The sequence below is a fragment of the Camelina sativa genome, chromosome 18 (assembly GCF_000633955.1).
Source record: "Camelina sativa cultivar DH55 chromosome 18, Cs, whole genome shotgun sequence".
NCBI lineage: Eukaryota > Viridiplantae > Streptophyta > Magnoliopsida > Brassicales > Brassicaceae > Camelina > Camelina sativa.
Genome location: NC_025702.1, coordinates 9,932,414 through 9,949,440, shown reverse-complemented (window position 1 = coordinate 9,949,440; position 17,027 = coordinate 9,932,414). Strand labels below are relative to the sequence as shown.

The 17,027-nt window shown below is 37.8% G+C and overlaps 4 protein-coding genes across 5 annotated transcripts in view; 2 read left to right on the top strand and 2 right to left on the bottom strand.

The window, feature by feature from the left end:
* On the top strand, positions 7-4,286 carry LOC104760975 (chloride channel protein CLC-c-like). The gene is made up of 8 exons (XM_010483982.1): positions 7-381; positions 909-1,109; positions 1,261-1,438; positions 1,573-1,835; positions 2,207-2,476; positions 2,562-3,693; positions 3,778-3,872; positions 3,968-4,286. The coding sequence occupies exons 1-7, from the start codon at positions 179-181 to the stop codon at positions 3,865-3,867; spliced, it is 2,337 nt and encodes a 778-aa protein (XP_010482284.1). The 5' UTR covers positions 7-178; the 3' UTR covers positions 3,868-3,872; positions 3,968-4,286.
* LOC104760974 (mitotic spindle checkpoint protein MAD1) lies at positions 4,486-10,247 on the bottom strand. The gene is made up of 16 exons (XM_010483981.2): positions 9,918-10,247; positions 9,712-9,811; positions 9,440-9,600; positions 9,140-9,337; positions 8,950-9,042; positions 8,729-8,845; positions 7,976-8,223; positions 7,469-7,640; positions 6,659-6,775; positions 6,367-6,570; positions 5,936-6,098; positions 5,553-5,643; positions 5,397-5,466; positions 5,001-5,129; positions 4,869-4,907; positions 4,486-4,776 (listed from the first exon to the last, which is right to left on the bottom strand). Exons 1-16 carry the CDS (start codon positions 10,107-10,109, stop codon positions 4,687-4,689), a joined length of 2,184 nt encoding a protein of 727 aa, XP_010482283.1. The 5' UTR covers positions 10,110-10,247; the 3' UTR covers positions 4,486-4,686.
* LOC104760973 (pre-rRNA-processing protein TSR1 homolog) lies at positions 10,447-15,251 on the top strand. The gene is made up of 20 exons (XM_019240557.1): positions 10,447-10,667; positions 10,752-10,906; positions 10,993-11,124; positions 11,244-11,294; positions 11,384-11,524; positions 11,616-11,738; positions 11,843-11,920; positions 12,016-12,108; positions 12,191-12,313; positions 12,561-12,644; positions 12,744-12,842; positions 12,972-13,163; positions 13,264-13,339; positions 13,517-13,620; positions 13,707-13,969; positions 14,046-14,132; positions 14,219-14,449; positions 14,570-14,648; positions 14,772-14,835; positions 14,915-15,251. Exons 1-20 carry the CDS (start codon positions 10,574-10,576, stop codon positions 14,965-14,967), a joined length of 2,322 nt encoding a protein of 773 aa, XP_019096102.1. The 5' UTR covers positions 10,447-10,573; the 3' UTR covers positions 14,968-15,251.
* Positions 15,454-17,027, bottom strand: part of LOC104760972 (CLP protease regulatory subunit CLPX2, mitochondrial-like) — a 5,025-nt gene continuing 3,451 nt past the window's right edge. Inside the window, exons 11-16 of one of the 2 annotated variants that reach the window (XM_019240565.1) lie at positions 16,938-17,017; positions 16,701-16,805; positions 16,369-16,431; positions 16,154-16,276; positions 15,887-16,039; positions 15,454-15,789 (exon numbers count right to left, since the gene is read on the bottom strand). In XM_019240565.1, coding sequence (XP_019096110.1) covers positions 15,745-15,789; positions 15,887-16,039; positions 16,154-16,276; positions 16,369-16,431; positions 16,701-16,805; positions 16,938-17,017 — 569 coding nt within the window. In that variant the 3' untranslated portion in view covers positions 15,454-15,744. The remainder of the gene's footprint in view (positions 15,790-15,886; positions 16,040-16,153; positions 16,277-16,368; positions 16,432-16,700; positions 16,806-16,937; positions 17,018-17,027) is intronic. The other variant, XM_010483980.2, reaches the window with a different exon arrangement.

The window sequence follows — 17,027 nt, the reverse complement described above, 5'->3', positions numbered from 1 at the left end:
CCCCCCACCCAGAAAAAAAAGATTAAAAAAATGAACTTTGTTTTAACATCTGCTTGAGCGCGAGAGGTTCTTTGATTCCAGGATTCTCGTGCCCCGAATCCAATCATATAATTATTATTATTTAGCTCTCTTCTAAGGCTTTTTTTGTAATCTGATCTTGGGAGGATTCGAGATATCGATGGATGGTGATCGGAGCGAAGAGCATCATCATGATATAGAGATCGAAGGTCATCATGGTTTCGAGAGGAAGATATCTGGGATTCTCGATGATGGATCTGTCGGGTTTCGACAGCCTCTTCTCGCTAGGAATCGAAAGAACACTACTTCTCAGATCGCTATTGTCGGAGCTAATTCTTGTCCCATCGAAAGCCTTGATTACGAGTCTGTGTTCTTCTCCCTTCTCTTTATGAACTCTTTAATTCACTTCTTTTGCTGGATAAAGTTTTTTTTTTTTTTTTTAATTTGGGAATTAGACTTTTAATATTCAGAAATGTTTTCGATTACATTATAAAACATCATCTCAAATTTGTGTTTCGCTTGTATGTTATGAGTCTATGAAGCTTCGGTGTCTTGTTCTATTTGTTTGGTAGTAATAGAAATAAAAAAAGAATCAAGGAATAACGTTTTTGGGTCCCATGTACTTTTTTAATCATTTTTATTCAATGATCACAAAAAAAAAAATTGAAGCTTTTGAAACTTTTGGCTTCTGGGTCATCATTGCCACTGAGCCAAATCTCACCTGGATATAACATAGTCTTAGTACTTTGACGAAAGTGCAATGCTTTTTGGGGCTTTTTAAAGATGATATCTTATTTTCAGACAGAACTGACTTTTTTTTTCTGTGTCTCTCTTATTGCTGTACTTATGTTACATATACCAGGGTGTTGACTTGTAAGCTTATTTGTCAGGATCTTTGAGAATGATTTTTTCAAGCAAGACTGGAGGTCTAGGAAGAAGATTGAGATACTTCAGTATACGTTTCTCAAATGGGCGCTTGCTTTTCTTATTGGTTTAGCCACTGGGGTTGTTGGCTTTTTGAATAACCTTGCTGTTGAGAATATAGCTGGATTCAAACTCTTGCTTACCGGCAATCTCATGCTCAAGGAAAAGTAAGTTTTCCTTTCATTGTTCAGAATTTCTTAATACAGCTATGAGAGTTAAGAATCATAGTCATAGCAATATATGTCTGAATAAATTTACAATGTGAAATTGGAGGCTCAGAATGATGTTTGACAGCCGAATCTTTCTCTAAAACTGCAGATACTTTCAGGCATTTTTTGCATTTGCTGGCTGTAACTTAATTTTGGCAACTGCTGCTGCTTCACTCTGTGCTTTTATTGCTCCGGCGGCTGCAGGATCTGGTATACCTGAGGTTAAAGCATATCTCAATGGTATAGATGCTTACTCAATATTGGCTCCAAGCACCCTCTTTGTTAAGGTAGGATCCTAAACCATTTTTCCAAGCATCTTTGTTGTTCATTTTGAATTAAGCATTTGTTTGTGGGTGGAGAATATTATGTTAAGACGTATTCTTTGTAACCTTTTCTATTATGAAATATATCGTATTGGCAGATCTTTGGATCTATATTTGGAGTTGCTGCCGGTTTCGTAGTTGGAAAGGAAGGGCCTATGGTGCATACTGGTGCTTGCATAGCTAATTTACTTGGACAAGGAGGTTCCAGAAAGTATCGGCTGACTTGGAAGTGGCTCAGATTCTTCAAAAACGATAGAGACAGAAGAGACCTGATCACTTGCGGGGCTGCTGCTGGTGTCGCAGCTGCCTTCCGTGCTCCAGTTGGGGGTGTGCTTTTCGCTCTTGAAGAAGCTGCTTCATGGTGATTTTCTGTTTCTATCTAACTTCTTATAATTTAGGAGTGATACCTTATGCAGATGTGGTCATATTATAGTGGGAAGACTCTGAAGTTATATATATTAGGTTATTAGAGCTGATGCTTTATAATGCAGTAAATGAACATTTCAAAAGTAGGACAGAGTAAGCTTCTCCCCATACAGAAAAAGTATTAATAAAGTGCAAAATGTTTGTCTAGTTTAAAACATAAGTCACGCAGTTGTAGCAGTGGTGTTATATGCAGATGGCAGTTAGTAAGTGAGAAACTCTAGGTGATACAGAGTGTAGACTATTTTGCCTATATTTCTATATCAAACTTGGGAAAAAACTTATGTCTCACTTTGTTAAACTTGTTAGGTGGAGGAATTCCCTTCTTTGGAGGACTTTCTTCACTACTGCAGTTGTAGCAGTGGTGTTACGAAGTTTGATTGAGCTTTGTCGATCTGGAAGATGTGGGCTGTTTGGGAAAGGAGGTCTCATCATGTTTGACGTAAACTCAGGACCAGTGCTTTATAGCACTCCAGATTTGCTAGCAGTAGTATTCCTTGGAGTTGTTGGTGGGGTGCTTGGAAGCCTTTATAACTACCTTGTAGACAAAGTCCTCCGCACATATAGCTTAATAAACGAGTATGTCACTTCTCAACGAGTTAACTCTTTCATAACTTCATTTTCTGACTACTCCCTATTAATTTGTTATTTCCATAACTTGCAGGAGAGGTCCGAGATTCAAAATTATGCTTGTTATGGCAGTTTCTGTTTTGAGCTCGTGTTGCGCATTTGGTCTTCCATGGCTTACACACTGTACCCCATGTCCTATTGGCATAGGGGAAGGAAAGTGCCCAAGTGTAGGTCGATCCAGCATCTATAAGAGTTTCCAGTGTCCTCCAAACCATTACAATGACCTTTCCTCCCTACTTCTCAACACCAATGATGATGCAATCCGCAATCTATTCACATCGAGATCTGAAAATGAATTCCATATCTCCACCCTTGCCATATTCTTTGTTGCAGTATACTTCCTTGGCATCATAACATACGGCATAGCCATACCCTCTGGACTTTTCATTCCTGTCATTCTTGCTGGAGCATCTTATGGAAGACTAGTTGGTAGACTACTGGGTCCACTATCTCAGCTTGATGTAGGTCTGTTTTCTCTGCTTGGAGCTGCTTCCTTCCTTGGAGGGACGATGAGAATGACGGTCTCTCTGTGTGTCATACTGCTTGAACTTACAAATAATCTCCTGATGCTGCCATTGGTCATGCTTGTACTCCTAATCTCAAAAACGGTTGCAGATTGTTTCAACAGAGGAGTCTACGACCAGATTGTAACAATGAAAGGACTGCCATACATGGAAGACCATGCGGAACCGTACATGCGCAATTTGGTTGCAAAGGACGTAGTTTCTGGATCTCTCATATCATTTTCTAGAGTTGAAAAGGTCGGAGTAATATGGCAGGCTTTAAAGATGACAAGACATAATGGTTTCCCTGTAATTGATGAGCCACCTTTCACAGAAGATTATGAGTTATGTGGGATTGCCTTGAGATCCCATCTCCTTGTCCTTCTCCAAGGGAAGAGATTTTCGAAGCAGAGAACAACTTATGGTTCCCAAATTCTGAGAAGTTGCAAAGCCCGTGACTTTGGCAAAGCAGGATTAGGTAAGGGGCTGAAGATTGAAGATTTGGATCTTAGTGATGAGGAGATGGAGATGTATGTTGATCTCCATCCCATCACTAACACATCTCCTTACACTGTGCTTGAGACTCTGTCTCTAGCTAAAGCAGCTATTCTTTTCCGACAACTTGGCCTTCGCCACTTGTGTGTGGTGCCCAAAACACCAGGGGTCAGTATCTCTCTCTCTCTCTCTCTCTCTCTTTCTCTCTCTCACTTGTTTATGGTTCTTACGAAAATGTTTTTTGTATCGCAGAGACCGCCTATTGTTGGAATTCTGACAAGGCATGATTTCATGCCGGAACATGTCCTGGGACTCTACCCTCACATTGATCCCCTCAAGTGAATACGGTTAGCCCTTCTAGTTTTCGACTCTTTATTGCTGCCTGCATTTGGTTTCTATATTTGTTTATCAATCTAATGCACTTTAGTTTTTTTTTTTTCAGGTAGACAAGGAATGGAGAAACAAGTCCTTAAGAGTTTTCTAAAGATCGACGATGTAATAATATGTGAATATCAATAAGTTAAAGCCCAGATGACCAAAATGGTCACTTCGGCAATTAGTTTATTTCAATTATTCGTTGAGATTGATTATTGGAAAACAGGGGAAGGATCAAGGATGATTGTGTCATGAGGTGAATTGGCTGATACGAGTTTTTTGGTTTTTTTTTTTTTTTTTCAAGTCGAAACCAAATATTTATTCAAAACAAAAATAGAAAAGAAGTTTCCACATGTTGTGTTATAAGCCCATATCAATTTTGCTCTGATCTTCTGTATCAGTGGGTGCCTAGGTATTATTGGTGTTTTAAGTTCTTGGTTTCATACACAAATCTCTCAGCTTAATCTTCACTGATAGCAATAAAAGCCTAACTTAACTTCATTAAACTCATAACACAAAAGTGAAAGGGGAGCATATAATGCATTGATCTGGAGCACACTAATCCACTCTTATGTTCTTTCTATGTAAATCCAAACCAGTACCTTTCATACCAAAATAGAGTTAATGACACCACAATTCTCGCAGACATAGCGAACCAGAGATAGATAAAATATATGTCCTGTGCTGACTCTGAGTTCTAAGCTGCGGCTTTTGATATTCATGTTTTATATTCAACAGGCTTGAGAAATATACAAAAACCGGGTTGGGAATAAGGATTCACTGCTCTCAATATAGTGTGCGGCGGTTGAATGATTCCATCGTTAAATTGGCTGTAAAAGCTGGAATCGAGTTGAACTTTCTTATGAATATTTCTATCTGCAAGTAACACACACACAGAATGAGATTGCACTCTAAACTAAGAACATACCGTAGTTACCAAGGAAAAAAAAAATATGTCTGCACTTTACCTGCTTCGCTATCTCACCCTGAGAGGCATACCCATTGTTCTGAAGGAGTTAAATCAGTATCAGTTAATTAAACTGAGATAACAGCTTTAAATGCAACATGTCAAAGCTCTATATGTTGCAAGAATCACTTACTAGAATACTGGTGTTTCCTGACTCGTATTCAAACTCGAGTTTTTCATCATCATTTTGAGCATATATAGATTGGAGGGTAAACCGAGTCACCGGGATTCCATTGGGACGCTGATGTTCATCCATTACAATCTGCCAGAGTATTCAAAAGGAATTCACAAGGTTACAAGTACTATAGATGAACAAGAATTTATAGTCATCTATCTACACAAATAATGGAAGGTTAGGCAACTAAACACAGTAAAGCTGAACGCCTTTTTGCAACATATAACCCCCAGTTCATCACAGAGTATTGACCATTACATTTTAGAACTTGATAGTCAACATTATCAGTTAAAAAAAAAATACGACAAAGAAAGACATTTAAGTGCTGTGCTACGATATAAGCAAGTGACATACCTTATATCCAAAAAGCTCACAACAAGCTCTTCTAAACACGGAAATTCTATCAGCGAAAACAGTTTTGTACCTGTTACAAAGACGCACATGGTTCAGAATGAGAAAGCAAGGGCATAGCCGCAAAGAGTGTTAAACAAATAAAAATCAACAACATACCTCTCTTCACGTTTTTCAAGCGTAGCAATTTGTTCTTTTAGTTGAGCAATCTTTCCAGTTATATGAGAGTCAACTAGCTTCCCAGCATCTCCTGAATATATATGGAAATATAGTCAGAAAAGCTTACGATGTAATTAGAATAACAATTTTGAAATACTAAAATGTTTCTTCTCTAGCTTTCCTGAGTCAGGCCAACAGCAAGATTTTTTGGCCTCCCTATTATATCTCAAGAACCACAAATTCTGATGCAGACTAGTTTCCAAGAGAAATTAAGGACGCTTCTCCAGCTTGTATTGAGTTATATGGTGAGTGTGAAATTAAATGGTAGACGTGTGGCAACCCCAGTATCAAAAATAGGAAAAGGTTGACAATTAGAAATTTACCAGACTGGTTCTTCAATTCTTCAACAGCTTGAAGTCTTTCTTTTGCCTTCTGCAACTCAGCCTGTAAAGCCTCTATTGTTTGTTTTGCCTCATTTTCAACACCAAGAGTATTCACCATGCGCAAAACCCTTGTATTTGCAGCAGAATAATCACCATGACCCAGCTGCCAAATAAAAAGGAAACAAAATAGATGCTAATATTCCAACCAAACTCTTGGGTACAAGTTAAGGGTCCTAAATAGTACATCTGTTGCTTTTACAATATAAAACATGTCATGATACCTAAGTCAACATAAGATGCAGGACATTAAAGTCACCATTCACCCTTAAAAGCTTATAAATTCATTTCGACCATGGTAGATAAAAGTTCCATAAGCAATTTTTTTTCTTTGGCAATCTTCTTTTGCAAGCACACATATCTGACGTCTGTACCTTTGACTCCAGTAAAGAGATCTCGGAACGAAGACGATCACTGTCCCTTTCCAGCGACTTATTCCTCCTTGCTTCATCGACTAGTTTCTCATTTAGAAGTTCTATTTCACTACGTAGGCGATTATTGACATCCTTCAGTTGACTTAGATCATTCTCCAAATCCTTAAGATAGTTCTCCTTCTTTGCAAGAGAAGATTCAAACTCCTGTAAATATAAGCAAACTAAGTAATCCTTACCCTTCCAACAGAAAAGAAGTAAATTCTTCAAAATAAGAACACTGTAATTCCAGAACCTGAATAAGGGTTCCATCTGTGGCCCCAGCCCCAGGCACAGATCCTTCACTGGTTGACTTCCTTAATTCATTAACAACAGCTTTCAACTGTTCTTTCTCCTCCGTGACCAAAGAGAGCTTTATTACAAAATTAAAATCTGTCACTAATAGTGCAACAAAAGGATAGAAAATTTTATAACTTATCTTCAGTGAGTCACTAGCAATGTAATCCCCTTAAATTGTGATAGTTTCATGATTTAAAAAACAAGGACGTTTGCTACAAATTCTAACAGTAGACTACACACGTTATCATTTATCCTGAAAGGACATTATATTTTCAATAAATCAGCTCATCATAGGTTTGTGATAGACTCATGGCAATTGCACCAAATCTTACAATTGAATACACTCGTTAGGAACAAACAGACTTTCCCCATTTATAGAGAAACTAAATGTCTAATTGATAACCAACCCAACGTGAACATCCAAAAGTACATGGGATATTATCCCAGGAATATCGCCTCTAACTACATTGCTTATATGATTATATCAGCTACTTATGAATGCAAAAATCAACATCAACATGAAATTACAGAGATGAGTTAGTAATATATACAAGCAGACAGTGATACCTAAAAAACCAAGTAAACAATCAATAAACAAAAATATTGAATCTAAGATGATGAACATTTGAGTGCCACCAATTAAAAATGTTATCCTTTATTCCCCGAGAATCAAAACTCCACTTAAGAGGCCTAAATAGAGGCCATCGAAATTTAAAAATGCACTTGTGACCCCTTAGACAGCAGAAGGAACAATTTTCAATCTTACCATTACTTCAATCCTCTTCACATCTGTTTTGAGAGCCTCAGATTTCTCTTTCGCTAATGCAGCCTCAGTTTCAGCACTCTGTCTGCCAAGTTGTGTAGCCTCCAGAGCCACCTCCAGTTGTTTAAAACGTGTATTTGCTTCCTCAATCTTCATAGAGCTTTGAACCACCTCACTTCAAAGACAGAAACACAAGTCACTAGGAAGTATCATAGATACATGTTGTCAACTCAGTGGTAAACTGGAAATCAGTATTCTAGATGCTCACAGGCCCAAACATGACCTGCTAGTCTCACAAGCTAGAATATCAGTAAATATAAAGCTATATCTGGAAAAAGTGGTGTTGCCAATGTCTTTGATAAATACTATCTAGGTCACCAAGGAAAAGTCAGGAAAATGTCCCCCATAACAACCATCTCAGTCTTCTGCACATACTTTTTCATGGAAACTATAATTATTCGAGACAATATCAGAAGAAGACTCTAGTGAAACGATAAAATCTGTACTTACTTCTGTAGCGTCGAGACTTTCATAACTATGTCATCAGGACAGGATACACCAGGAATGTCATTTAGCAATGACTTCCAAGAGGACAATTCATTGTTCAACATCTCCATGCTTAGCTGCAATTCATGCATTTTTGATAACTCTGACTCTGCCCTCTCCCTACGGCTATTTTCTTCTAGCAATTTCACTTTCAACAACTCAGCATCTACGTGCCGTGATTTTAACTTTCTAGCTTCTCGCACTTCAGCTTCCTGATCAAATTATCAGGAATCAAAATCGAGATGTAAAACAAAAAAAAAACTAAATAGACATTACATGGAAGGTATAGAAGTGGAAAGTAATATCTACAAATGGTACATGTCTTCAAAAGATGAAAAATATGTGAGTGCATAACTATTACATGAAAAAAAATCATAATTCAGTACCTCAAATTACTTGAAAAGTAATCTCTTTTACCTAGGACTTGTCTTAGATAGCCAAGTAAATAAGAAGAACCTTTTTAAAAAACGTCTAAAAGTAAATTTGAGTGTTTATAAAATTTCATAATTTCTTAGCTTGGTTTGCTGCTTATGAAAGACATAGGATCTCATGGTCATGTAATCAAGAACGAGTACAGCTTCTATTGATGAATAAAACAGAGGGTTACAATCAATGTTCTGACCACTTTCATACTCATTTTCAATAACCGATCCACCTTATGCTGGAACAACTTTGTAAAATCATTACTCGGGTATACTAAGAACAGGTAAAACTTACATAGCTTTTAACTTCCTCCTGAAGATGTTTAATTAATACACTGTTATCTGAAGAAGATGCTGTCTGTGAAGTGAATGACGACAGCTTCTTATCTACTTCGGTCTTTTCTTGCAAACACTGCAAAATAAGAATCAAATGAGCCGGCAAAATCAATTGCCAAAACAAATGATAACTTACGATTAGCGTTATTACTTGTAAGATGCAAGTCAAATATAGCTTACCTCGTCAAATTTGAGTTTAAGATGCTCTAGCTGTGATCTTAAAAGATTTGATTCCGTCTCTGCGTTTTGTGCCCTACATTGCATCCTTTCAAGCTAAAAGCAAAGGAATAGAGATGCAAATACGGTGATTGCGTGAGAAACCAAAAACAAAACTTCAGTCAAGAAATCAAGTTTCACAATTAGTACTTACATCTGCACCAATCCTAGAGACAGAAAGCTTTGCTTCTTTACCCAATTGGGCAATATCATTGTTGAGACGTTTTTTCTCCCTGTCAACACTTCCAGATAGCTGAGTTAGTTTATCCTCCAAAAGTTTAGCTTTTTCTTCAGCTGTTGCAGCAGAAGACTCTGCTTTCTTTCGAAGGTTCATTTCATTTTGAAGTTTTACCTGATGTCAAGTCAAAAGAGGAAAACGATAATGATATTAATACCAATGACAAATTTCTTTGAAGGAAGGTAAACAGAATTAGCCCATAGTAAACAAATCAACCTCCAGTTCATGGCAAGATTGAAGTTCTTTGGTATACCGCTCTTGGGAATTGTTGATCTCCGTAAGGAGCTGCTCTTGAAGCATCTTTTCACGCCCTTTAGCAGCAGCCAGTTCTTGCTTTGAGTATAATAAATTATCTCGTAATTGCTTTCTCTCCGCATCTGTTGTAGTAGAACAACAAAAACAAATTCGTTAGCAAAATATTTTCCCAATAGTAGCAAAAGCAAAAAGAGAAAGACTCACTAAAACATTCAGAATCAAGACCCACTCACCTGCTTCGCTGAAGTTGGCATTTAGAGTTTGTAATTGAGTCTGATATTCCTGAACTTGCTTCTCCGCTTTGCTAAATGCATCTAAAACATCAGCTTTAACCTAAAACAAGTCGGAAAATAAACAAAAAAAATCTCAGATTCGCTAATCTTCGTCAGATTAAATGTGTATAGAGGCTTAGAGGAGAGATACGAGTAAAATAAATAACCATTTGGCGACATTGATAGGTGCAAAGGTGTTGATCGGACTGATCATTAGAAGTTTGCAGCGGAGCAGGAGCAGGAAGAGGAGAATCTTCGTAGATGACTAGCTGATTCCCGGAACCAGAGGCGTTGGCGGAGATAGGGCTACCTCCAGCGTCGGATTTGAGCCTTTTCGGCGGCGGACTTCTCAAAATCATGTTTGCGTCGTAAAATTAGGGTTCCGTTGTCAAGGAAGCGAGAGATGAATTCAGGATTTGAAATGCAGAAGCGCCACTTTTTTNTTTTTTTTTTTTTTTTTTTTTTTTGTGTCTTGAATTTGATGAGAGAGCGTGAAGAGTGAAGACGGAGGAGGGAAGGAGCCGGACGGTCTCGTTAAAACTTAAAAACAATAACCAGCAAAAAAAAAAAAAACTACAAGACGGGTAAAGATTAATGGGCTAAGTTAATGGAGGCCCATTTAAACAATTCCCGCACGTGCAAATGTAATGACACGAGAATGCGAGATCGTCTTCTTCATTGTAGCATTAGGGTTTATTAAAAACTCAGATTTTTAAAACATAACCGTCGAATCGAATGCAAGGTCATTTTATCACAACCCACGATTCCGATTACAGAACACTAGTATCAAGCTTCCAAATCCAGCAACTGTCTCTAAGAAGCCATGGTGGGACACTCTCGAGTTCAAGTTAACAAACCTCACAAGACTAAATTCTCCTCTAAATCTTCTCGCAACCTCCACAGAACCTCACGCCAAGGTATCCTCAACGTTTCCGTCTCTTTGAATCTTCAGATACTGAAAAAAAAATCTTCCAAAATTGATCCGTTTTTTATGGAATCAGATGGTGGCAGGATTGGGAAATCGGATAGTAGCTATGTTAAAGGTGCTAGAGCTGCTCGTGTTCAGCGTGACAAGATGCTTCGAGAGCAGAAAAGGGCTGCTGTTTTGAAGGAGAAGAGAGCATCTGGAGGATTAAACATTGCTCCTCGTGTTATCGTCAGTGTTTGTTTACATTTTTGTTGCTGTTTTATGTGTGTTTGTTTGGGAATTAACCTTATGTTTGTGTTTTCTATTGATGATAGGTCTTGTTTCCCCTCTCTGCTTCTGTGGAATTGAATTCACTTGGTGAAGATGTTTTAAAGTTACTAGCTTCTGATGGTTTTGGTATTGCTTCTTCAACGGTTGCATCTTCTGAGTATAAGCTAAGAGCAACTGTATGTGTATTTTATTTCTGATAGTCTTTGGTATACTAAGATTGGTTTATATGTATATACATCCACTGCTGAAATCTAATCCTTGTTGGATCAATGCTGTGAATAAAAAAATATCACAGGTGTTAAAGGCGCCTCATGGGGATCTTTTGACATGTATGGAAATGGCCAAGGCATGTGATTTATTGTCTGCATTTGTTGGTTCTTTCTGTGAGCAGAGTTTGTCATAGGTGCTTACTGTTTTTTTTACTACTGGTAATAGGTTGCTGATTTGATGGCTTTTGTAGCATCTGCAAGTTCTCCATGGGAAGAGAAGAAAATTAACTTCATAGATTCTTTCGGAAGTCAGTGTCTTTCTGTGCTTAGATCAATTGGTCTACCAAGTACCACTGTGTTGATCCGTGTATGTTCTTGCTGCTCTATATTTTAATAGCCACCAGCTCTCAAATTTTGCTTGTAGTTGAACTTCTCATGGTCGTTTTGCATTATTGCAGGATTTACCTAGTGATTTGAAAAAGAAAAATGAGATGAAAAAGATGTGTGCCTCTCAAATTGCTTCTGAATTCCCTGAGGATTGTAAGTTTTATCCAGCAGATACCAGAGGTGAGTTGCATAAGGTAAATTTCCGTGACTGATTTCTTATATTAACTTACTAAGTTGTTTTCAATAATTTTGATGTCCTGAATTAGTTGAAAATCCATATTTCTGGGAATGTTTGCAGTTTATGTGGTTATTCAAGGCACAAAGGCTTACTGTACCTCACTGGCGAAGTCAACGGCCATATGTTGTGGCTCAGAAGGTGTTTGCTTTATGCTTATATTCAGAACATCTATTTTGAATATGTGAAAAAGGTTTCTTAGAAATTTTTTTTGTAACTTTGAATGGTGCATATAGGTTGGGATGGTGGTGGATGATGAAAGCCCAGGAAATTGCACTCTATTTCTCTCTGGTTACTTGCGTGCTCGCAAACTTTCTGTAAATCAGCTGGTAATCAAGCTATTCTCTTCTCATCAAGCCATTCTACTCTCTATCATTGCCTTCTTTATTTATTTATTTTTCTTTAAATTAGGTCCACGTTTCTGGCGTTGGCAATTTTCAATTCTCAAAAATTGAAATCTTGAAGGATCCATTTCCCTTGAATGAAAGAAAAAATCAGAATACCATGGAGTTGGATGTTTCACATGATGAAGAGGTATATGTGATATTTTCTCTGGCATATTGACAAACTTTTATATTATAAAAGATACTTTAGTGCTAAAACTGCATCCTTCAAACAAAGCTATAGACAAACAGCTTATATGGTTGTTGTAATCATGTCAGATGTCATGATACGATTACTTTCTCAGTTGAGAAATAAGATGTTATTGTGCTTTCATGATACTATTTTCACGGCCTTCCAATTCAGTTTATTCTTTTGTACCTGTGTTTGAGTTGACCAGGTATTGAAGTCTCTGATTCCTGATCCCATAAACCAAGAGCCTTTAATAGTTGAAAACACTCCAGATCCTTTAGCAGGGGAACAGGTAGGTCTGATTAGTTCTCTTACAAAAGAAGCTAGCAGCTGGCTTGTGTTGTTATTTGTTCTGGAAAGTCACTTGTTGTGTAATTCTTCCATTGCGTAGACATGGCCAACAGAGGAAGAAATGGCTGAGGCTGACAAAAATCAGAAACAGGGGAAGCTAAAGAAGAGGAATTTGCCGCGAGGAACTTCAGAATATCAGGTTCCTGGATATTTTTAACATGGTTTTCTTACCCTTATTTTAACTATTCTTCCCTCTGGTGCAATTTCCTCCAAAAGAATGTTATAATATAATCCTCTCTAATATTGGTTGTTATGATTTGGTTTTCAGGCTGCTTGGATTGTGGATGACACAGATGAAGAGGATTCTAATGATGGTGATTCCGATGATGACGGTATGGTCTTGGATAGAGGAGAGGATTCCAACCAAGAACGAAGGTATGACGAAGACTTTGAGGACGACGAAAAATCACTGAATGTGCGGGATTTTGATAGTGCAACTCAGAACGATTCTGAAATGATGGTAAACATTTTTCTCTCTTACTTTTGTGACTTACGATACAGTATTTTTATCATCATCTGAGTATCTTGGTAGAGTTATAAGCCAATGTGCTCATTAACAGGACGATGAAGACTTGACAGAGGAACAAATTAAGGAGGAAATCAAGAAAATCAAAGAGGCACATGCTGAGGACGAGGGTTGGTGTTTATTCCCTCTCTGGAGTTATTTGCTATATCAGTTTTAATTATATGCACATATTCATTTGAGTCCTTGTAGATTGTCTGAATCTCGTTTGTGGTTATTGATTTTGTCGCTGTATTTTACTCATTGCGATTGCAAGAAGTAAATTAAAATTATCTGTTATGTTTTTTCAGAATTTCCTGATGAAGTAGAAACTCCTATTGATGTTCCTGCAAGAAGACGTTTTGCAAAGTACAGGGGTCTCAAATCCTTCAGAACCTCCACGTGGGATCCAAATGTAATAACACTGATCTTGATGTGAAGTTCATTATTTTTATTAAACTGTAAAGTGTTGCTAATTTTTATTTTTGTTGGTATATGCAGGAGTCTTTACCTCAGGACTATGCCAGAATATTTGCTTTTGATAACGTCGCCAGGACTCAAAAGCTTGTGCTCAAGCAAGCTCTGAAGATGGAAGAAGAAGACAGAGATGACTGTGTACCAACTGGGTCATATGTACGGATGCATATTAAAGAAGTGCCTCTTGGTGCCGCCTCTAAACTATCCTCGCTTGTGAACACGACGAAACCCATTATAGGATTTGGTCTTTTGCAGCATGAATCCAAGATGTCGGTTCTGCATTTTAGGTAATCACTCTTTAGATATCTGTTTGTTGAGATCTTGGGTTCCCATCTTCTCATCACCTTTGTCTATGCTTTGCAGCGTAAAGAAGTATGATGGTTACGATGCTCCTATTAAAACAAAAGAAGAGCTTGTGTTTCATGTCGGTTTCCGTCAATTCATTGCAAGGTAGCAAAAATTTTCTGCTTTTTCTGGTGCAGTAGCTTTTCAGTCTTTGCAATCTTTCATAATATTGTTCTGGGGGAAATTTCCAGGCCGGTATTTTCAACCGACAATTTTAGCTCGGACAAGCACAAGATGGAGAGATTCCTGCATCCTGGGGGTTTCTCGTTGGCTTCTATATACGGCCCAATATCTTTCCCGCGACTTCCTTTGGTAGTTCTGAAGATTTCTGAAGGGTCGGGTGCTCCTGCCGTTGCTGCCCTTGGTTCCTTGAAAAGCATTGAACCCAACAAAATAATTTTAAAGAAGATAATATTAACTGGGTAAGTTATCACCTTCCTCTTTCCAAGTACGATCACATATACTAGTGTTCTGACATGATACTAAGGAGATATAAAAAAATTGCTGTAATTCTAAGCTGTTCAAAATATGGTTTGGTTCAGGTATCCTCAGAGAGTATCCAAAATGAAAGCTTCAGTCAGATATATGTTCCACAACCCAGAAGATGTGAAATGGTTCAAGGTGAGTGAAAAGTAGTATCGATGGATTGAAACTTCTTATGTATAAGTTCGATGGATTGAAACTTCTTATGTATAAGTTCATACATTAAGCTAAAGCGTTATGGAACAATCTTTGTGTGTGCAGCCTGTAGAAGTGTGGTCAAAATGCGGGCGTCGTGGTCGCGTTAAGGAGCCAGTGGGTACTCATGGTAAGGGATTATTATTAGGAGAGATTAAAACGCTGGAATCCTGTCGTTTAAAAATTACTTATATATGTGAACTGTGCAGGGGCGATGAAGTGCATATTCAATGGAGTGGTTCAGCAACATGACATAGTGTGAATGAACTTATACAAGCGTGCTTATCCCAAGTGGCCTGAACGTCTGTACCCGCAGCTCCTTTGATTCCAATTTATAGAATGATGCTGATGTTTAAGTTTCTCTGAAATCTCATTCTACTTTGGTTATGGAGGTGGTTTAGTGCAAGTCCTCCAGTTTTGTCCTGTATGTGATAAAATTATGCATATTTTCTTCCTGATTTTTCACAATACAGATGGGGCTGAATCGTTAAAAAGATTAATTGTTAAGATAAAAACAAACCGAGTTTACTTATTTTTGATCCGTTACATGTTGATGTGAATCTTCTTCTGGATTAAGATATTTTGATTACTCAGCCTGGACATGTGTTCTGTGCATAGAACTGAAAGGGTTACGTTGAATAATTGGATTAGAATCATTTCATATAAATCCCTAATCTTGTATATCACTTTTGGCTTGGTTAGTCTCGTCGTAATGGAACTTAAGAAAGTGTTCCTATGGCCACTGGTATAGAAGTAACAAAATAGATACTGTATAATAGCCTCTTAGTTCTTACTTCTTAGTACTTCTTACAATTCATCTAAGCTCGTACAATATAGAGTGCCTTCCTCACAGGCTCACACATTTTATTCACAACTTATCCAACTAGCACAATTGAGAGTGCTCTCCGCTTATACTGTTTACTCTTTTATCTCTTTGTTAATGAATCTGAACACTGAAACTACTAAGCTTTGCCGACTGAGATCATCCATGCACTATATATCTAACAATACTCACACCTCTCATATATCATCAGCTCGGCTATAAGCTCAGAGCTCTCTTAGCTTCATCCTCCTTTCTCTTTTCCTGTAACATCAAACAATTTGTGAAGCTTTCACAAAAAAACACCTTATATGGTGTGTCAACTTAGCATATGTGATATGTTGCACTATTCAGTACTTACCTTTGATTCTGTTTCTTCACCAAATTGTTGCGACACATCATCTCCTTTAAGAATTTTGGCACCACATCCTTGGGTTCCAACTAAACCAACAGCCTCTTCATCCACCAGAACCGCCTTTATACTCTGTGATCCTCCCGTCATGCTATCTGGTACCTGTTTACGATTCAAATTTAATATTTAAAAGCACGACATTTGTCGTACGTGCAATGAATTTCAATAAATATCTACGCTGAAGTATCAAAGACAATAAGGATGCATTCCTCATACCTCATACATTGCTTCGGTAAGGATACTTTCCAGTATAGACCGTAATCCTCGTGCACCAGTGTTCTTCGACATTGCCTTCCTTGCGATTAGCCTCGTTGCGCCTTCGGTAAAGTGCAGCTGGACCTAAAGCATAATCCACACAGCCACAGGGGTTATAGCAGAGGGAAGAGGCATACGCATATGTATAGTAAACTTTGAGAGGTAAAAAGAGTTACATTGTTCATGCGAAACAATTTCTTGTACTGTTTACCCAATGCACTCTTAGGCTCTGTGAGAACCTGCATAAGGATTAAGGAACCAGAAAAAGTTATAACTTGTAACAGAGAAAGCTACCTGAAAGGAAAGAGTGTTAAAAGAAACTCCAGATGTAATCTCATACATCACCCACTTACTGGAGTGGGACAAAAATATACAATAATAAGAGAGTTCTATACAAAACTTTATATCTTTTCCTTATTTGCACCCTGTGGAAAATTATATGAGAAGCGATGTTTGAAAACCATTCCGTAAGTACAGTAACGACTAGCAAAACAAGCAGAAAAGTTACCTGTACAAGCTGATCTTCATTTAATGCAGATAAGCTCACTAAGATGGGTAACCTTCCAACGAACTCAGGAATGAGACCATAAGCAACAAGATCTTCACTTTGTAACTACAACCAAATTAACAATACTTATACATGCTCTTTTATCAGAAAATGAACAAGTTATGTCAATTTGACAATCATATATACATGAAAGAGTAGCATACAATCAGATGAGCCATATAAGAATGTATTTCTTACAGATTCCAACAAGGAGGATGTTACTGCAGCACTACTGAACCCAGAAGTATTCATATTTGTACGAACGGAAGCACCAAAACCAATAGAGGC